Source organism: Microtus oregoni, unplaced genomic scaffold (assembly GCF_018167655.1).
Source record: "Microtus oregoni isolate MIOR12 unplaced genomic scaffold, Mior012 000044F_ref0000062, whole genome shotgun sequence".
NCBI lineage: Eukaryota > Metazoa > Chordata > Mammalia > Rodentia > Cricetidae > Microtus > Microtus oregoni.
Window position 1 is genome coordinate 2,934,526 of NW_024543218.1, and position 22,229 is coordinate 2,956,754.

The 22,229-nt window shown below is 38.8% G+C and overlaps 1 protein-coding gene across 1 annotated transcript in view; it reads left to right on the forward strand.

Annotated features, from left to right (window-relative positions):
• The window catches only part of LOC121434674 (zinc finger protein 431-like), a 50,812-nt gene that overhangs the window by 25,365 nt on the left and 3,218 nt on the right, over positions 1-22,229 (forward strand). Inside the window, exons 4-6 of the mRNA XM_041633597.1 lie at positions 11,027-11,072; positions 21,260-21,386; positions 21,770-21,830. Coding sequence (XP_041489531.1) covers positions 11,027-11,072; positions 21,260-21,386; positions 21,770-21,830 — 234 coding nt within the window. The remainder of the gene's footprint in view (positions 1-11,026; positions 11,073-21,259; positions 21,387-21,769; positions 21,831-22,229) is intronic.

The window sequence follows — 22,229 nt, forward strand, 5'->3', positions numbered from 1 at the left end:
TGGTTCATGCTGACAGTGGCCCTTGTTCTCTGAGCCTCCCTGTGTGTAGATTTAGTGGGGAAGGGGAGACTCTGCAGCCCTGGAATGGAAAGATATGATGCTGGTTGTATCTATGTCCAGAGTATACACATGGGCACTGCTTTTGTTGTGCAGTGAGAAGAGAGATTAGAAAAGTGAAGTTCTAATTTCTAGACTATTGAATATCTGAATATTGCTTTCCAATTTCAGGTTTCTGTTCTAAAGATTACAAATTGTTTAGGAACTGGTAGAGCAATACTTGAGTAGAATTCTGTTAATGTGATTCTGCCACTTGCCACAATGGTGTGATCCAGTGAAGCTTACCAGGGGACAAAAGGAGTTTCTTTTTTTTTTTTTTTTTTTTTTTGGTTTTTCGAGACAGGGTTTCTCTGTGGTTTTGGAGCCTGTCCTGGAACTAGCTCTTCTAGACCAGGCTGGTCTCAAACTCACAGAGATCCGCCTGCCTCTGCCTCCCGAGTGCTGGGATTAAAGGCGTGCGCCACCACCGCCCAGCTAAGGAGTTTCTTATGTGCAGAGATTTCTCAGGTGTGCGTTGTGTTAGCCAGGTAGATAGGGCACAATCTACCAATTCCGTCATAATTCATGTAGCAGGAAGCAGATTTTAAATCATTTTTTAGGTTGTTTTGTGATTGGACATTAGTGGGACTGTGTTTACCTTCAACCAGAAGATAGCACAAGGATCTGGAGAGCTGTAACAAGAGATCCTCTCTATTTGCAAAGAGAGCATCTATATCATGTGGCTGCATCTCAGAAGACAGATCTGTGGTCAGAAACAACAATTTAAGGGTCACTTTGAGATATCTTTGTGAAAGTTGAACAGTTTATGTTTATTTAATTTCTGTACACATATAACCAAAGATCGCTGGGTAGCATTGACCAAGATCACACTTTTCCTTGCCTAAGTTTACTTTGATCTTTTGATTTAAAATTGACTACATATTTCTGCTTTTGTTCACGGTTCTTTCTCTTTAACACTTTATTCTTTCACAAATATTGTACACATTCTTGATTGATGGATCTTTGTGAAAAATGCAGAAACCATATCATGTGAATCTGTATATGATTTTTTTGTAATCTACAACTGAAATCTAATTTATTATTCACTTTCTTGAAAATGATGGACCTTCACCAATTTTATTCAGAAAATTTCTTACTTCATCAGTTCCTTAAGTTTGAGGTTTGGGGGATGTTTCCGTGCGGAATTTTTTTTTTCATCTTAGATGCCAGCATCTTTCCATTTCCTGGCATATGTTCCAGTTGTTGCTATCTTCATATTTGAGTCTTTGCTACTTAAATGTTGATGTGATTAACACATAATCCCAATGAGCATTCTGAGTGTTTCCACTGTGAATGTTACTTTGTAATTAGCTTTCCTCTTATAAATTGTTGGAATAACCTTGTTTTCAAAATTCTTTGCGATTTAGAAAGCAGTCTGAATAAAGCAAGTTACTTCACATGTACAGTGATTCTTTAAAAATCTGTTCTCTTAAAATTTCATTTAAAAAGCTTATATTTCCTCACTCTGATACAGACTTAGAGGCAATCACCAATTGTACGAAATGAAATGTTTTGTAAGTGATCCTAACAAACATCATTTTCTTTATCATAAGAAAATGAGGTCCTTTTAGTCATGAAAATTATTTCCACAAAGCAAAAATATCAGAAGGCATCAAGTGAATCTTTTGAATTTTGGTGGAATAGCCCTTCTTACAAAACCCTTTTTTTTATTATTGTTAAAGAAGAGAACTGGAGTGTACAGGATGAATGATGGCCAGTGATTTTCTGAAGTTCGATTTTGACTAGAATCTTATAGTTCTTTTTAAGGGACCATAATGTATATTCATAGGTCTGTCTTTGAGTCTTGTTTTGGCACTGGTGACATTTTTGTTGATTTTATGAACCATTATCTATTTATATCATGAAAATTTCATAAATAATGAACCTTCATCAATTTGTATTCAGAATATTTCTTCTGCTATCATGTTTTTGTTTTGAATAGTTTCTTTGGATTGAAAGTTTTAGTTTTCTCTTCTTGATCTTAGATCCTTATCTCTTTCCATTTTCTGGCAATCTGTGTTTTCCATTTGTTGTTACCTTCATGGGTACGTGCTGCTTAAGTGATTGACAGGAATAATACATTATATTTTTTGTTCTTTAAAACATTCTCATACAATATTGTCTCTGTGTGATAATTAGCCTCAGCTGTCAACAAGACAAAGCCTAGGGTCATCTGAGGAATTATCAATTGAGTGTGTGCTTAGATCAGAATGTCTGATTTCTGTCTGAAAGTGATTATATTGATTGATGATTGATGTTTGAAGAAGACTCTTCCACTGAGTTGGCAATGTCTCTAAGCAAGTGGGCCTGGGCTGAATAAGGGGGCTAGCTGAGCACAAAACAGTGACAAAGCACAAGAGAAAACCAAGAAACAATGGTTCCAAATGTTTTGCCTCCAGTGATTAACTTGAGTTCCTATCCTAAGCTCCCACAATGGTGGATTCTGACTTAGGGGTAACAAATCAACCTGTCCATTACTAGAGTTGCTTTAGGTTAGATAATTTAATCACAGGAACAAAGAAGCAAGTTGAAATAAAAATGGTACCAGAAAAATGGTTTTGTTGCTGCAATGGACTTGGGAATATTGACTGTGGAAGAATTTTAAAGCTAACAGGACTTTAGATGGCAAAAGTCATAGAAAACTCTACACAGCTTAACTGACTGTCGTTGTAGGACCTGAAAGATGGGAGTGTTGGCAGGCAGTAGAGTTCAAGGTTATAGGATTTTAGTGGGCAAAGACTCTGCAGGGAACAAAGGAGTTGGATTGGCCCATCTACCCTGAGAGATGTGTGTCTTGGTTATGTCACATTAAAGTCCATGGCTCCTGGGGCACAGTGTGCTTTTTTAAGTTGCTGACATAGGGATGCACTCTCTGGAGCAGTGAGTCATTCAGACTAATCTGTGTTTCTCTGAGTAATCCCTTAGTGGTCAAGGAAGTATGGAAGTTCAACAGTACACTTGATCTGAGACCACAATTCTTTATTCCCTGTATAGCTTGCAGTTCATGATATCCTGGCAACTACACTGTATTGATCCTGGAAATTGCCATTATTTTCTGTTTCTCATAAAGATATAATAATTATGATTGCTCTCATAACCTCATCTTGTTCTGGTCCCTCCATCCCAAGCTTGACTTTATTCCTTGTGGCCCTATTGATTTATTTTGGCCTGGTAAGTAAGTAAAGGAACTTAGAAGACTTCATAAAAAGTTTGCTGGAGATCAGTTGTGTGACACTTTGGCCCCCAGTCTTTCTTAATCTTTCCATGTCCCAAGAAAGTGACAAAGGCAGAATTAAAAATTAATGGACTGATATCTTAGACAAAATATTATTTCTGCTGTATGGTTATTACTGCTGACTCCTTCAAATCTACAGTGAAAAAGAAACACATAAAAAGAATGAAAAAAATCTAGGTTTTTGATGAGGAAAAAAAGCACTAGGTTGTTTTAGATGGCTGTCCAGTAGTGAAAGCAAGAGGGATTTTCAAGGATTTTACACAGCTAAGGAGAAGGCCCTTGCTTTACATTTTAATCTTAACAAGGTGCCCTAATGTGTAAGGCTCTATCCAGCTAAGCTCTTAATTTATGGACAGATTATGCAAAGTAATTCCTTGTATCAAAAGCAGCATCATACAGAAACTGCAGTAAATTTTGTTCATGCATAGTTGGATACCCCATATGGTCTGTCCAACAGAATTCAGCTGGGAGTTCTCTGGGAAGGGATGCTGAGGCTGAGGAAATGTTAGATTAAGAGAAATGAAGACATAAACATAAAACAGACTGAGACGACTGAAAGTCAATATGAAAGAGCCCCAAGTTATTTCTCAGCCAGTATAAATACTGGATATTTTATGAGTTATTCTATTTTATTTTATATGTGTTGGTGTGTAGGGATCAGATCTTGTGAAACTGGATTTACAGATATTTAGGAGCTGTCACGTGGGTACTGGGAATTGAACCCAGGTCCTCTCAAAGAGCAGTCAATACTGTTAACTGCTGAGCCATCTCTCTAGCCCAAATTTATTCTTTTTTTTATTTTTCTAGTTTAATAACTTTATTAGAAAGTGTAATTGATAACACGTAGGCATAAATGCAATTAAATTGTTTAGTTTTTTTAAAATTTATTTATTTATTAAGGATTTCTGCCACCTCCCCGCAACTGCTTCCCATTTCCCTCCCCCTCCCCCGATCAAGTCCCCCTCCCTCATCTGCTCGAAGAGCAATCACGGTTCCCTGACCTGTGGGAAGCCCACCTCTATCCAGGTCTCGTAAGGTCAGCATCCAAACTGCCTAGGCTCCCCAAAGCCAGTACATGCAGTAGGATCAAAAACCCATTGCCATTGTTCTTGAGTTCTCAGTAGACCTCAATGTCCACTATGTTCAGCAAGTCCGGTTTTATCCCATGCTTTTTCAGACCTAGGCCAGCTGGCCTTGGTGAGTTCCCGATAGAACATCCCCATTGTCCCAGTGTGTGGGTGCACCCCTTGTGGTCCTGAGTTCCTTGCTCATGCTCCGTCTCCTACTGCTCCTGATTTGGGCCTTGAGATTTCTGTCCGGTGCTCCCATGTGGGTCTCTGTCTCTGTCTCCTTTCATCGCCTGATGAAGGTTAATATTCATGAGGATGCCTATGTGTTTGTCTTTGGATTCACCTTCTTATTTAGCTTCTCTAGGAACATGAATTATAAGCCCAATGTCCTTTATTTATGGCTAGAAACCAAATATGAGTGAGTACATCCCATGTTCCTCTTTTTGGGTCTCGCTTACCTCACTCAGGATAGTGTTTTCTATTTCCATCCATTTGTATGCAAAATTCAAGAAGTCCTTGTTTTTACTGCTGAGTAATACTCTAATATGTATATATTCCATACTTTCTTCATCCATTCTTCCGTTGAAGGGCATCTAGGTTGTTTCCAGGTTCTGGCTATTACAAACAATGCTGCCATGAACATAGTTGAGCATATACTTTTGTTGTATGATAGGGCCTCTTTTGGGTATATTCCCAAGAGTGGTATTGCTGGGTCCAGGGGTAGGTTGATCCTGAATTTCCTGAGAAACCGAAACACTGCTTTCCAGAGTGGTTGCACAGTTTGCATTCCCACCAGCAATGGGTGAGTGTACCCCTTTCTCCACAACCTCTCCAGCAAAGGCTATCATTGGTGTTTTTTATTTTAGCCATTCTGACAGGTGTAAGATGGTATCTTAAAGTTGTCTTGATTTGCATTTCCCTGATCGCTAAGGAAGTTGAGCATGACCTTAAGTATCTTTTGGCCATTTGAACTTCTTCTGTTGAGAATTCTCTGTTCAGCTCAATTCCCCATTTTATAATTGGGTTGATTAGCCTTTTACGGTCCAGTTTCTTGATTTCTTTATATATTTTGGAGATCAGACCTTTGTCAGTTGCGGGGTTGGTGAAAATCTTCTCCCAGTAAGTGGGTTGCCTTTTTGTCTTAGTGACAGTGTCCTTTGCTTTACAGAAGCTTCTCAGTCTCAGGAGGTCCCATTTATTCAATGATGCCCTTAGTGTCTGTGCTGCTGGGGTTATACATAGGAAGCGATCTCCTGTGCCCATGTGCTGTAGAGTACTTCCCACTTTCTCTTCTATCAGGTTCAGTGTGTTCGGACTGATATTGAGGTCTTTAATCCATTTGGACTGGAATTTTGTACATGGTAATAGACATGGATCTATTTTCATTCTTCTACAGATTGACATACAGTTTTGCCAGCACAATTTGTTGAAGATGCTCTCTTTTTTCCATTGTATACTTTTAGCACCTTTATCAAAAATCAGGTGTTCATAGGTTTGTGGGTTAAAGTCAGGGTCTTCTATTCGATTCCATTGGTCGACTTCTCTGTTTTTATGCCAATACCAAGCTGTTTTCAATACTGTGGCTCTGTAATAGAGTTTGAAGTCAGGGATGGTAATGCCTCCAGACAATCCTTTATTGTATAAGATTGTTGTGGCTATCCTGGGTTTTTTGTTTTTCCATATAAAGTTGATTATTGTCTTCTCCAGATCTGTGAAGAATTTTGGTGGGATTTTGATGGGGATTGCATTGAATCTATAGATTGCTTTTGGTAGAATTGCCATTTTTACTATGTTGATCCTCCCAATCCAAGAGCAAGGGAGGTCCTTCCATTTTCTGGTGTCTTCTTCAATTTCTTTCTTCAAAGACTTATAGTTCTTGTCAAATAGATCTTTCACTTCCTTGGTCAGAGTTACCCCAAGATACTTTATGCTATTTGTGGCTACCGTGAATGGTGATGCTTCTCTGATTTCCCTCTCTGCGTCCTTATCCTTAGTGTATAGGAAGGCAACTGATTTTTTTGAGTTGATCTTGTATCCTGCCACATTACTAAAGGTGTTTATCAGCTGTAGGAGTTCTTTGGTAGAATTTTTGGGGTTGCTTATGTATACTATCATATCATCTGCAAATAATGAAAGCTTAACTTCTTCCTTTCCAATACGAATCCCCTTGATCTCCTTATGTTGTCTTATTGCTATTGCTAGAACTTCAAGCACTATATTGAAGAGGTATGGAGAGAGTGGACATCCTTGTCGTGTTCCTAATTTTAGTGGAATGGCTTTGACTTTTTCTCCGTTTAATTTAATGTTAGCTGTCAGCTTGCTGTAAATAGTTTTTATTATATTTAGGTAGGACCTTTGTATCCCTATTCTCTCCAAGACCTTTATCATAAAGGGGTGTTGAATTTTGTCGAATGCCTTTCAGCATCTAATGAAATGATCATATGGTTTTTTTCCTTCAGTTTATTTATATGGTGGATTACATTGATAGTTTGCATATGTTGAATCAGCCCTGCATCTCTGGGATGAAGCCTACTTGATCATAATGGATAATTTTTCTTATGTGTTCCTGGATTTGGTTTGCCAGTATTTTATTGAGAGTTTTTGCGTCGATGTTCATGAGTGAGATAGATTTGTAATTCTCTTTCTTTGTTGGGTCTTTGTGTGGTTTTGGTATCAGGGTAACTGTAGCTTCATAAAAGGAATTTGGCAATGACTCTTCTGTTTCTATATTGTGAAATACATTAAGGAGTATAGGTATTAGTTCTTCTTGGAAGTTCTGGTAGAATTCTGCATTGAAACCATCTGGTCCTGGGCTTTTTTTCAAAGGGAGATTTTTGATAACCGCTTCTAATTCTTCGCGAGTAAACCGGTCTGTTTATCATTCACCTGGTCTTGGTTTAGCTTTCGTACTTATTTAAAAAAATGTTCATTTCTTTTTTATTTTCCAGTTTTGTGGCATACAGGCTTTTGTAGTAAGATCTAATGATTCTCTGAATTTCCTCTGTGTCTGTGGTTATGTCCCCCTTTTCATTTCTGATCTTATTTGCGTGTTCTCTCTCTGTCGTTTAATTAGTTTGGATAGGGGTTTGTCAATCTTGTTGATTTTTCTCCAAGAACCAGCTTTTTGTTTCATTGATTCTTTGGACTGTTTTCTGTGTTTCTATTTTATTGATTTCAGCCCTCAGTTTTATTATTTCGAGTCTTCTACTACTCCTGGGTGCATCTGCTTCTTTTTTTTCTAGAGCTTTCAGGTTTGTTGTTAAGTCCCCAATGTATGCACTCTCCATTTTCTTTAAGTGGGCACTTAGTGCTATGAACTTTCCTCTTAGCACTGCTTACATTTTGTCCCATAGGTTTGAATATGTTTCCTTTATTTTCATTAAATTCAAGGAAGACTTTAATTTCTTTCTTGATTTCTTCCTTGACCCAGGTGTGGTTCAGTAGTTGACTGTTCAGTTTCCATGAGTTTGTTGGTTTTTTGGGGGTAGCATGGTTGTTGCCTTCTAACTTTAATCCGTGGTGATCTGATAAGACACAGGTGGACACTGATTTTTTTTTGTATCTGTGGAGGTTTCCTTTGTTTCCGAGTATGTGGTCAATTTTTGAGAAGGTTCCATGAGCTGCAGAGAAGAAGGTATATTCTTTCCTATTTGGGTGGAATGTTCTATAGATGTCTGTTAAGTCCATCTGCTTCATTACCTCCAATAATTCTCTTAATTCTCTATTAGGTTTCTGTCTGATTGACCTGTCCCTTGGAGAGAGAGGTGTGTTGAAGTCTCCTACTACTAGTGTGTGTGGTTTGATGTTTGCCTTGAGTTCTAGTAATATTTCTTTTACATAAGTAGGTGCTTTATATTGGGGGCATAGATATTCAGGATTGAGACGTCATCCTGATGAATTGTTCCTGTTATGAGTATAAAGTGACCTTCTCGGTCTCTTCTGATTGATTTTAGTTTGAAGTCAGTTTTGTTAGAAATTAGTATGGCCACACCTGCTCTTTTCTTAGGACCATTTGCTTGAAACACCTTTTCCCAACCTTTTACTCTGAATAGGTGCCTGTCTTTGTGGTTGAGATGTGTTTCTTGCAAACAGCAGAATGTTGGATCCTGTTTTCGTATCCAATCTTTTAGCCTGTGCCTTTTTATAGGTGAATTGAGCCCATTAATATTAAGTGATATTAATGACCAGTGGTTGTTTACTCTGGTTATTCTTATTGCTTTTGGTAGTAGAGATTGTGTGTCTCCCTTCTTTGAGATGTGCTGGTGAAGGGTCACTAGATGCCTGAGTTATTGTAGGCAGTGTTGGCAGTGTTGGATTCCTTGGGTTGCGATTTTCCTTCTATTACTTTCTGTAGGGCTGGATTTGTGGCTACGTATTGTTTAAATTTGTTCTTATCCTGGAATGTCTTGTTTTCTCCATTGATAATGAATGATAGCTTGGCTGGGTATAGTAGTTTGGGTTTGCATCCATGGTCTCTTAGCTTCTGCAGTACATCTATCCAGGACCTCTGGCTTTCATGGTTTCCATAGAGAAGTCAGGTGTAAGTCTGATAGGTTTACCTTTATAAGTTACTTGCCCTTTTTCCTTTGCAGCTCTTAATATTCTTTCTTTAACCTGTATATTTTGTGTTTTGATTATTATTGGCAAGGAGATGTTTTTCTTTTTTTGGTTTTTTAAAGACAGGGTTTCTCTGTAGCTTTGGAGCCTGTCCTGGAACTAGCTCTTGTAGACCAGGCTGGTCTTGAACTCGCAGAGATCCGCCTGCCTCTGCCTCCCAAGTGCTGGGATTAAAGGCGTGCGCCACCACCGCCCGGCAAGGAGATGTTTTTCTTTGATCCAGTCTGTTTGGTGTTCTGTATGCTTCTTGAATATTTAAGTGAATATCTTTCTTTAAGTTGGGAAAGTTTTCTTCCATAAGTTTGTTGAAAATATTTTCTGGGCCTTTGAGCTGTGACTCTTCTCCTTCTTCTATTCCTATTATTCTTATGTTTTTTTTATTGTGTCCCATATTTCCTGAATGTTTTGTGTTGAGAATTTGTTGTCTTTGCTGTTTTCTTTGATCTGTTCGTTTATTTTCTCTATGGTGTCCTCAGCATCTGAGATTCTTTCTTCTAGCTCTTGTATTCTATTGATTATGCTTGTTTCTGTAGCCTCTGCTTGTTGACCTAGATTTTCCATATCCAGCTGGTCCTCAGTTTGTATTTTCTTCCTTGCCTTCATTTCAGTTTTCAATTCTTGAACTGTTTCCATTGCCTGTTTGATCGTTTTTTCTTGGTTTCCCAGGTATCATGTACGTATTTACTCATTTCTTCAAACGTTTTGTTATACTTCTCATCCATTTCTATAAGGGCATTTTTTACATGTTGTTTAAGGGACTCTATTGTCTTCATAAAGTCAATTTTTTCCACTTCTTCTGTGTTAGGTTGTTCAAATACTTCTGTTGTAAGATCATTGGTTTCTGGTGTTTTCATGTTGTTTTTCAGATTATTGGGTGAATTCTTGCCTTGGCGCCTGCCCATCTCCTCCTATTGATCCTATCTAATGGGTCTTTTAAAAAACCGGATCAGGTTTCCCTGCTGGCCAAGGGCTCCACTTACAAAATGCCCTCGCTCTGTTTCCTGGTTCCTGCTGCAGACCAAGAACCCTCTCACCCCTCTGAAGGGTCTTCAGGACAGGACCAGGCTCCCCGTGTGCCAGTGACCTGGCCAACCAAAGGCCTACCTCTTTGATTTAATTGTAGTAGGGTGATCTGCTCTGCTTATCGCACGCCTGTCCCCACTGCTTGCGTCTGCCGCCACGCCGGTCCCCCAAAGCCTCTTCCTGAATGGTCTGGCTGCCGCGCCGCTCCACCTCTGTGTGTCTAGCTGTGGCGCCGCTCTGCCTCTGTGCGTCTGGCCGCCCCGCCGCTCTGCCTCTGTGCGTCTCCCAAATTTATTCTTCTTGGGAAATTTACTTGACATGAGACATAGCTTGTGCAAGACTTCCCTAACCTGTTTTTATCTTTTCTGCCTTATACTTTTCCTATCCTTCACATCCCCTGGAATCTCCATGTTGTAATTCTGGACAGAAATGTACCAAAATCAGGCCATCAACTCATTTAAGAGGCTAATGAAAAGCTTGTAAAAATGGAAGAAAAGTCTGACATCTCATGATCTTGTCGATGAAGATGGTCTTACTGTTTAAGGTCACTGGTTTATGTAAGAAATAATGCTGAGAAGACTTTACTGTGTAAGTATTCCATCTGTCCAGGTGGGTAGACTTGTAGCCTTCCACCCCTATTTAAATTGTTCAGAGTGTGGAGCCTGAACCTAAAAGACATAAGGATAAGAAAATATGTGAAATGCAAATTTTATTCCAGCCTGGGTCCTCTTTGAGCATTAGTCAGAGATGTATGTGAATATTATTAAATGATTTTTTGTTTATTAATCTGGCAAACATGTGGAGTGATTTCTCCCTAGGAAGTCATATTAATTCTTGAACTGCTGTACTTCTAGTATTTCAGAAAATTTTTTAACACTATCTATCTTATCTTGACATAAAAGGATTTGGTCCCTGTCTTCTCCTCTCCTTAGTAATGACCTTGTCCTACTTTACACCTTTAAAATCTTAAATGATTCTACCACAGTTTCAAAGTTATAAATTTGAGTTATGAAACTGAATATCCATTGCAGGTAACGGAAAAGGATTTGCATGTGGAGAGTGGTTTCTACCTCAGTCCAGAATAGAAGCAACAGTTTTGAGTGTGCACTGCACAGGAAAATAGGACTGCTGGAGTCCCAATTATGAAAAAAAAACCTGATTGTAGCTGGAGACCAATTTCATTACTTTCCAGCATTTGTTACTTGTTTTTTTTTATAGAGACAGACCAGACTGGTAGGTGCACTATTTGGGAAGATCAAAGAGATGCCATGTATTCACTGAAGGTGAAATATCCCAAAACATTACATGGTGATACATAGATGAATAGAAATGGATGAATTGAACATGTAAAATCTAACTAAGAATATGCCTGAGGCATTTTTAAAATGCTGATATAATTATATAGTTTATGTGTGATTATTTGGGTCTAGGCAGCCAGAAGATGAAAGTGTAGTCCCCATTTACATTAGGACACCAAATGTTTGGCAACTAAATCCACATAAACCCTAAGAAAGTTAAAAATGAGGGGTTGTAAAAGCACAAAAATGGAAGTCAAATGCAGCTTCCAATTACAAAAACACTCCTCATCAGAAAAGGATTACAGATACACAGTAAAAACATTCAGATAAAAAGGCCTCTGAGTGGGTGTGATAGTTTATTTGATAAATGTCCATGGGCTTAAGACAGAGAAGATAAATATAGACCGAGTCATGGATTCAAAATAGTTTTTAAGGAATTTACACTAAGGTTCTTAAAGAAAAAAGTAAGTAAAACAATTAATGGACCTTGAAAAGATAGAAAATACACACAGAGTCTGGGTTATACTTTGTGCTTTCTTTGAATTTTTGGACTGCAGAGAGAGACATTTGATTTGGGGCTGCTATGGTAACCCCACACATACTTTAAAGTTATCTTGACTTCAAAATTTGTTACTTTGGAAAATAGGCTCTGCTTTTGCTGCCACAGACCTTCCAGGCTAATGTTATGCCCTGGGTTTTTTGATTGAGTTGAAAACAATTATATCGTTAACGTTTTTCTTTCTTTTTTTTTAATATTTATTTATTATGTGTGTATGCCTACAGGCCAGCAGAGGGCACCAGACCCCATTACAGATGGTTGTGAGCTACCATGTGGTTGCTGGGAATTGAACTCAGAACCTTTGGAAGAGCAGGCAATGCTCTTAACCTCTGAGCCATCTCTCCAGCCCCCAACGTTTTCCTTAGTTATGGTGTGTGTAAATTATATATAAAAGTTTAGACTCACAAAGATAGGATAAACTTCACCTTAATTTGCCAGTTTTTTCTTTTCATTTATCTAGTTTTTTATCTCCAGAATTCCTTCAGCTTGTGGTTTTTTACATCCTTCTATTTCAATTTTCACTTCTTGAACTGAGTTATTCATTTCTGTCAACTGTTTGCTTGTTTGACTTTCTTTAAGGGGTTTATTATTATTCTCCAAAATTTCATTTATCTTTCCCTTTGCTTTTTTTATGATTAATAGAATGGATATTTATTTAAGGGGGGAAAACTTACAGATCACCGTCCCAGACAACAGCCCTCTGTGTAATCAGGAAGGGAGCCCAGTTGCCAAAAGCAGAGCCGGAAGCCAGAGAGTGAGCTGAGGGAAGTAGCAGCTTTTTTAAAGGGAGAGATGTCGATTGCCTTTGGGTGGGCTACTCAGTCTAGGTAGGGGTTGTAACCCACCCTGCAATCTGTTATTCCAGGGTCCCGGAGAGGCACCACCTGGAAGACATGGGCTAGGAAAGAGGAATGAGGCTAAGCGAGAATTCTTGTCAAAGCCTCCGTTTATTAGAGACGGGGTACAACTTTTATAGGGTAAAGAGTTGGGGGGTGGGCACAGGGGCCTGGGCTCTTGCCGCGTGGTTCACGTTGGTCACATGGTCCGAGTTGGTCACGTAGGCAGGAGGTTGTCTTCGGTCAGGTCACTGTAGGCCAGGAAGTCGCGAGTTGACACACCTAGATCCCTAGATAGTTTGGAATGTGGGGTGGGTTCCGCTAACAGATAGCTCTCATTAACAGCCAATTTGGGTGTGGGGTAGGCTCTGTCAATAGAACTATTCCTAACACAATTAAGGGTGTGGGGTTCTCTGCAGACTCTCCAGGGTGATGGTTCCTGCAATGATTTTAGGAGGAAATTGGCTCCTAACAGAGAGAGAGCCAGGCGGTGGTGGTGCACAACTTTAATCTCATCACTCTGGAGGTAGAAGCAGGTGGATCTCTGTGAGTTCGAGGCCAGCCTGGTCTAGAAGAGCTAGTTCCAGGACAGGAACCAAAAGCTACAGAGAAACCCTGTCTCTTAAAATCAAAAAAAAAAAAAGGGAGAGAGACCACGCTCCAATGGTCTGGTATCTCATCGGCTATTGGCTGAAGGAGCAAAATGAGCTACCGCAACACGTGTATCTTTGTCTTAAACAAAATTTGCAAGATATCTGATGTATTTTCCTATAGGATATATAATTTCATTTTTGTCAAATATTAATTGCTATATCATTAAACCTTTTTTGTAAGGTTAATGAACTATACATATCTCACAAACTATGAATGGAACGGGTGTTATCATCACATTTAGTTCTGACTAGTATCCTTCTTTTTATATCTTCTCTTTCTATAACCAATAGACACACACAATATAAGGTTAACTTAAATATAATAAATGAGAGCTAATTTTAAATAAACCTGAGATTTAGAAGTAACTTGAAGGGGATGTACTAGACAGGTGCCAACTAGAAGACCAGAGAGCACACCCAGCATTGCCACTGATCTGTTCGAGCAGCTAATGTGGGATATTCAGTTTCTTTGATTGTATAAAGCAAAGGTGGTTATTATATCACTTATTTCCAATCTATTGAGTTTATTGTTTTTTAACTTGTAGTTTCACTATAACATTGCCTATTATTTTAGGTAACTTCTCTGATCTTACATCATATAAACTGAAATTCATAATAATATTTATTGTAAACATTATCTATTGAAATGATGTGGGATGAAACTCAAAGAATATGATACTTCTAAAAAAAAACATAACTCAGCCGGGCGGTGGTGGTGCAGGCCTTTAAACTCAGCATTCAGGAGGCAAAGGCAGGTGGATCTCTGTGAGTTTGAGACCAGCCTGGTCTATAAGAGCTAGTTCCAGGATGGACAACAAAGGTACAGAGAAACCTCATCTCGAAAAAAACAAAAATAAATGAATAAATAAAATCAACAACAACAAATAAAAACATAACAAAGAATGTGCTACTACTTAAAAAACATGCAACAATACAAAGCCAGTGTTGAGATCACTACAGTTTGATTGGGGGAACTGAAATTATGGTTTACTAATTGTTCTTTTTTTTAATTTATTTTTTATTGAAAAAAAATTTCGGCCTCCTCCCAGCCTCCCATTTCCCTCCCACTCCTCTCCCCCTCCCTCTCCAGTCTGAAGATCAGTCAGGGTTCCCTGCCCTATGGAAAATCCAAGGTCCTCAACCCTCCATCCAGGTCTAGGAAGCAGAGCATCCAAACTGGCTAGGCTCCCACAAAGCAAGAACATGACATAGGATCAAAACCTAGTGCCAATGTCCTTGGCTTCTCATCAGTCCTCATCATCTGCCATGTTCAGAGAGTCCGGTTTTATCCCATGCTTTTTCAGTCATAGTCCAGCTGGCCTTCGTGAGCTCCCAATAGATCAGCCCCACTGTCTCAGTGGATGGGTGCACCCCTCATGGTCCTGATTTCCTTGTTCATGTTCTCCCCCCTTCTGCTCCTCATTGGGACCTTGGAAGCTCGTTCTGGTGCTCCAATGTGGGTCTCTGTCTCTATCTCCATCCATCGCCAGATGAAGGTTCTATGGTGATATGCAAGATATTCATCAGAATGGCTAAGGATAAGGCCATTTCAGGTTCCCTATTCTCAGCTGCCCAAGTAACTAACTGGGGACATTGCGCTGGGCACCTGGGAGCCCCTCTAGGTTCAAGTCTCTTGCCAACCCTAAGATGGCTCCTTTAGTTAAGATATATGCTTCCCTGCTCCCCTATCCACCCTTCCTTTATCCCAATCACCCCGTTTCCCCAAGTTCCCCCCATCCTCCCCTTCTCACTTTTCTCTCCCCATCTCCCCTTACCCCCATCCCACCCCACCCCCAAGATCTCAATTTTTTGTCCGACAATCTTGTCTACTTCCCATATCCAAGAGGATAACTATATGTTTTTCTTTGGCTTCACCTTCTTATTTAGCTTCTTTAGGATCACAAGTTATAGACTCAATGACCTTTATTTATGGCTAGAACCCAATTATGAGTGAGTACATTCCATGTTCATCTTTTTGGTTCTGGGTTACCTCACTCAGGATAGTGTTATCTATTTCCATCCATTTGCATGCATAATTCGAGAAGTCATTGTTTTTTACCACTGAGTAGTACTTTAATGTGTATATATTCCATACTTTCTTCATCCATTCTCCCATTGAAGGACATCCAGGTTGTTTCCAGGTTCTGGCTATTACAAATAATGCTGCTATGAACATAGTTGAACAAATGCTTTTGTCATATGAGAGGGCATCTCTTAGGTATATTCCCAAGAGTGGTATTGCTGGGTCCTGGGGTAGGTTGATTCCGAATTTCCTGAGAAACTGAAACACTGATTTCTGAAGTGGTTGCACAAGATTGCATTCCCACCAGCAATGGATGAGTGTACCCCTTTCTCCACAACCTCTCCAGCAAAGGCTATCATTGGTGTTTTTTATTTTAGCCAGTCTGACAGGTGTAAGATGATATCTCAAAGTTGTTTTGATTTGCATTTCCCTGATTGCTACGGAGGTTGAGCATGACCTTAAGTGTCTTTTGGCCATTTGAACTTCTTCTGTTGAGAATTCTCTATACAGTTCAATGCCCCATTTATTAATTGAGTTAATTAGCATTTTAAAGTCTAGTTTCTTGATTTCTTTATATATTTTGGAGATCAGATGTTTGTCTGTTGCAGGGTTGGTGAAGATCTTCTCCCAGTCAGTAGGTTGTCTTTTGATCTTAGTGACAGTGTCCTTTGCTTTACAGAATGTACTCAGTTTCATTTATATAATGTTACCGTAATGTCTGTGCTTCTGGGGTTATACATAGGAAGTGATATCCTGTGTCCATATGAGGTAGGGTACTTTCCACTTTCTCTTTTATCAGGTTCAGTGTGTTCAGATTGATATTGAAGTCTTTGATCCATTTGGACTTGAGTTTTGTTCATGGTGATAGATATGGTTCTATTTTCATTCTTCTGCAGATTGACATCTAGTTTTGCCAGCACCATTTGTTGAAGATGCTTTCCTTCTTCCATTGTATACTTTTAGCTCCTTTATCAAAAATGAGGTGGGTTTGTGGGTTAAAATCTGGATCTTCTATACGATTCCATTGGTCAACTTCTCTGTTTGTGGGTTAAAATCTGGATCTTTTATACGATTCCATTGGTCAACTTCTCTGTTTTTATGCTGCTACCACACTGTTTTCATTACTGTAGCTCTGTAATAGAGTTTAAAGTCAGGGATGGTACTGCCTCTAGAAGTTGCTTTATTGTATAACATTATTTTGGCTATCCCGTTTTTTTTCCATATAAAATTGATTATTGTCCTCTCAAGATCTGTAAAGAATTTTGATGGGACCTTGATGGGGATTGCATTGAATCAATAAATTGCCTTTGGAAGAATTGCCATTTTTACTATGTTGATCCTCCCAATCCAAGAGCAAGGGAGGTCCTTCCATTTTCTGGTATCCTCTTCAATTTCTTTCTTCAATGCCTTAAAGTTCTTGGCAAATAGATCTTTCACTTCCTTGGTTCGAGTTACCCCAAGATATGTTATGCTGTTCGTGGCTATCTTGAAAGGTGATGCTTCTCTGATTTCCCTCTCTGCTTTTTTATCCTTTGTGTATAGGAGGGCGGCTGATTTTTTGGAGTTGATCTTGTATCCTGCCACATTACTAAAGGTGTTTATCAGCTGTAGGAGTTCTTTGGTGGAGTTTTTGGGGTCGCTTAAGTACACTATCATATCATCTGTAAATAATGAAAGTTTAACTTCTTCATTTCCAATTCGAATCCCCTTGATCCCATTATGATGTCTTATTGCTATTGCTAAAACTGCAAGCTCTATATTGATGAGGTATGGAGAGAGTGGACATCTTTGTCCTGTTCCTGATTTTGGTGGGATGGCTTTGAGTTCTCTCTGTTTAATTTGATGTTAGCTGTTGGCTTGCTGTAAATAGCTTTTATTATATTTAGGTTTGACCTTTATATCCCTAATCTCTCAAAGACTTTTATTATAAAGGGATGTTGAATTTTGTCAAATGCTTTTTCAGCATCTAATGAAATGATCATATGGTTTTTTCTTTCAGTTTATTTATATGATGGATTACATGCCGGGCGGGGGTGGCACATGCCTTTAATCCCAGCACTCGGGAGGCAGAGGCAAGCGGATCTCTATGAGTTCGAGGCCAGCCTGGTCTACAGGAGCTAGTTCCAGGACAGGAACCAAAAGCTACGGAGAAACCCTGTCTCGCAAAATCAAAAAAAAAATTGATAGATTTCCATATGTTGAACTAGCCCTGCATCTCTGGGAAGAAGCCTACTTGATCATAATGGATAATTTTTCTAATGTATTCTTGGATTTGGTTTGCCAGTATTTTATTGAGGATTTTTGCGTTGATGTTCATGAGTGAGATTGGCTGTAATTCTCTTTCTTGGTTGAGTCCTTGTGTGGTTTTGGTATCAGAGTAACTGTAGCTTCATAAAAGGAATTTGGCAATGACTCTTCTGATTGATTTAAGTTTGAAGTTAACTTTGTTAGAAATTAGTATGGCCACACCTGCTTGTTTCTTAGGTCCATTTGCTTGATAAGCCTTTTCCCAGCCCTTTACTCTGAGTAGGTGCCTGTCTTTGTGGTTGAGGTGTGTTTCTTGTAAACAACAGAATGTTGGATCCTGTTTTCGTATCCAATCTCTTCTCCTGTGCCTTTTTATAGGTGATTTGAGTCCATTGACATTAAGTGATATTAATGACTAGTGGTTGTTAACTCCGGCCACTTTTTTAGTAGTAGGGTTTGTGTGTTTTCCTTCTTTGAGTTTTGCTGGTGAAGGGTCTCTAGATGTCTGAGTTATTGTGTTCATTGGTGGACTCCTTGGTTAGTGATTTTCCTTCTATTACTTTCTGTAAGGCTGGATTTGTGGATAAATATTGTTTAAATTTGTTTTTATCCTGGAAAATTTGTTTTCTCCATTTATAGTGAACGGAAGCTTGGCTGGATATAGTAGTCTGGTCTTGCATCCATGGTCTCTCAGTTTTTGCAGTACATCTATCCAGGACCTTCTGGCTTTCATGGTTTCCATGGAGAAGACAGGTGTAAGTCTGATAGGTTTACCTTTATAAGTAACTTGGCCTTTTTCCTTAGCAGCCCTTAATATTCTTTCTTTATTCTGTTTGCTTTGTGTTTTGATTATTATATGGTGAGGGGATTTTTTTTGATCCAGCCTATTCAGTGTTCTGTTTGCTTCCTGAACCTTCATAGGTATATCTTTCCTTAGGTTGGGAAAGTTTTCTTCTATAATTTTATTAAAAATATTTTCTGGGCCTTTGAGCTGTGACTCTTCTCCTTCTTCTACTCCTATTATTCTTAGGTTTGATCTTTTTATTGTGTCCCAGATTTCCTGAATGTTTTGTGATGCGAGTTTGTTGGACTTGCTGTTTTCTTTGATCAGAGCATTTATTTTCTCTATGATATCTTCAGAAGCTAAGATTCTTTCTTTTATCCCTTGTATTCTGTTGGCTATGTTTGTTTCTGTAGTCTCTGTTTGTTTACTTAAATTTTCCATGTCCATCCGGCCCTCTGTGTGTGTTTTCTTCCTTCCCTCCATTTCAGTTTTCAAGTCTTGAACTGTTTCCATTATCTGTTTGATTGTTTTTCCTTGGTTTCCTAGGGTATCATTCACTGATTTATTCAATTCTTCAAACTTTCTGTTATACTTCTCATCCATTTCTATAAGGGCATTTTTTACATGCTGTTTAAGGGTGTCAATCACTTTCATAAAGTCAATTTTTTCTACTTTTTCTTGATTAAGGTGTTCATGTCCTCCTGTTTTGAGGTCACTGGGTTCTGGTGGTTTCATGTTGTTTTTCAGATTGTTGGGTGAATTCTTGCATTGGCACCTGCCCATCTCTTCCTCCAAATGCTCCCCTATGGAATTTCTTTTACAGGACCAGGTCTCCTTGCCCACTGATGTACCTTCCCAGTGATGGCACTCTCCAGTGATGGCTCTTCTGGTGCCTAGATCAGATCTCCATGCTGGTTGGGTAGCTCGTAAACAAAGCGCCTACCTTTCTTGTTGCAGGCAGGCTCTTGAGACAAAGGAACTCCTGTCTGCCTGGTTGCCCTCACGATTTGGACCCAGAGCCCAAACAGGCTGAGCTGGGTGATGTAATGTGCCTGAAGAGGGGAGGGAGGCAGAAGGGGGGTTCTGGATGCAAGCTGGGTGGGATAGAAAGAGAGAGGCAGTATCTGGGGAGTATAGCCCCTGCAGGAAGTCCAGGAAGTATAGGGGGATGAGGAATGTCTGAGTTCCATGTCTAGGGCTGCTGCTGCAGGTGAAACTCATTCAACCTGGTGATGGCTCTCCTGGTGCCCAGATCAGATCTCAGTGCTAGATGGGTAGCTCGTAAACAAAGCACCTCTTCCTTTGCTTTTTTAAAAAATTCATTCACTTCTTTCTTAAGGACATAAAACATCTACATAGTTGATCTAACTTAATTGTACTTTGACTGGGTTTGAATATTCAGGGTGTGCTGTAGTAGGAGAGTTGGAATATGGTAGTGACATATTGTTCTGTCTGTTGTTGATCATGTTATTGTGCTCTTGTCAGGTGTCTGGGTCTGAGGTGACTGCAGGTCTAGGTGCCAGTATCTCTGTTTGTCTTTGTTGGATGCACGTTTATTCCTTGGTTTCTATCTGCTCTTTGGTATTCTGGTCTGTGTTGGCTATGATAGAAGTAGCTTTTTTCCCCATTTTGGGGTCTGGAAGTCTTTCAGTAGGTGTGACATTAGTACTGCCTAAGAATTCAGAGTCATTGAATTGTAGGTGCTTGAACTTCTTCCTGCTTGTTATGCTTACTTTACATTTTTAAAATTAATATAACAACTTGATGTATCGGCATGACTATGGACCACATGAGTACCTGGTCCTCAACATGATCAAAGGATCACAGAATTTGTGAACTTGGAATAATGGATAGTTATGATTCCCAAATAAGTACTGGCAATTCTGCCACATCTATTCAAGACCATCAAAAGCTAGGTACTACTCAGTCATCCCTCTCCCAGCTGTGTTTATTACTTATGCCCAAGTTTTATATTGCTAATGTTTTCATCTGTCCATTTGTAACTGTTTAAACATAAAGCTCTGTTTGTAAAATGTTATTGGCATTACAATTTAAATTAGGGCACTTCGGATGTTTGGAAGATAAATAGAGAAGTGGAGTGAATGTATATTTCTTTGTAGGAACTCCAGTAAAAACCTCTGAGTTCCTCTATTTTTCTTGCTTGATTCACTGATATTTGCAATGTAGACAGTGTCTTTTTGTTTGTTTGTTTTTTGTTTATTGTTTATTTGATTTTTGAGTCAGGGTTTCTCTGTAGCTTGGGAGCCTGTCCTGGAACTATCTCTCAAAGTACAGGCTGTCCTCAAACTCACAGAGACCAACCTGCCTCTGCCTCCTGATTGGTAGGATTAAAGGCATGCACCACCACTTCCTGGAAGACAGGGTTTTACTATGTACTTTCACCTTCCTGGACCTTATTGCATAGACTTGTCTGGCATTTAACTCAGGGAAAAATATACCCGCCTCTGCTTTTGAAGTTCTGAGCTTAAAGGCATGAGTCAATACAACCAGGTTGTCCAACTTATTTTTCTATTTGTAGTTAGTTAATCTTCATAAAATTTTCTCATGTGTACTATATACTGTTGATATGTTTTCTTGTTTCTCTTTGCTAATAGATATTTCACATGTAAGGTGATATCTCATTCAAAGAGTAAAGAAATGACAGAGATGACTCTCCTATACACTTTCCTTCTAAAGTGAGTGTCTATGTCTTAGAATATGACTAGGGAATACCAGAATTTTATGACTATACTATCAAAGAAGTATACATTTACAATGGTGTCACTATCATGTCACTATCATGTATGGCATATTTTAGAAGGCAGTGACCTATGATGATGTGCATATCAACTTCACTTGGGAAGAGTGGAATTTGCTGGATCCTTCCCAGAAGAATCTCTACAAAGATGTGATGCTGGAGACCTACAGGAACCTCACTACTATAGGTAAAAATTAATTTCCTTCTTGTTTCAAAATAAAGGGACAGCTTTTTCTTGGTTAATGATGTTCTTCAATAATTTGATTTAAACCGGGCAGTGGTGGCACACGCCTTTTATCCCAGCACTCGGGAGGCAGAGGCAGGCAGATCTCTGAGTTCGAGGCCAGCCTGGTCTACAAGAGCTAGTTCCAGGACAGGCACCAAAAGCTACAGAGAAAACCTGTCTCGAAAAAAACAAAAAAAAAATGAGAAAAAAATAATTTGATTTAGAAAGGAGAATAAGAATGAGGTAAATAAATCAAAATGGTTCTAAGGTTTAGTTAAAATAGTTACTTAAATGATGCATAGTATTCAATATTATAACATACATTTTCTGGTACTGCATTTTAGGATACATTTGGGAAGAACATAATAGTAAAGAACATTGTCAACATTCTAGAAGACATGAAAGGTAATTTTCTTATGCATGCTGAAAATAATGATCCTCTAATAAAATGATAATGTGTCCTAGAAGATTTAAATAAAAGCAACAGTGTGAATAAGCACAGCTTTAAGTGCATTTATGATTATTAACTTCTGAAAAATCCATATAGAATTTCATGTAGTTGAATTACATTTTCAAGGCATTTTTTTTAATTAAGAAATCATGAGAAATGGCTAAACAGATATCAGCATTTGAAGCATACAACCATGAGAGCTATTCTGTAGATCCACCAATCCATTTATTTCTTACTACTCATAATACAAAATGTGTATACATTGGAGTGATGATAAGTATATCTGCAAGACTTTCTAATAAATCGAGAGCACATAGTAAATCTTGTATTACTCATATACTTCTTATTACTAT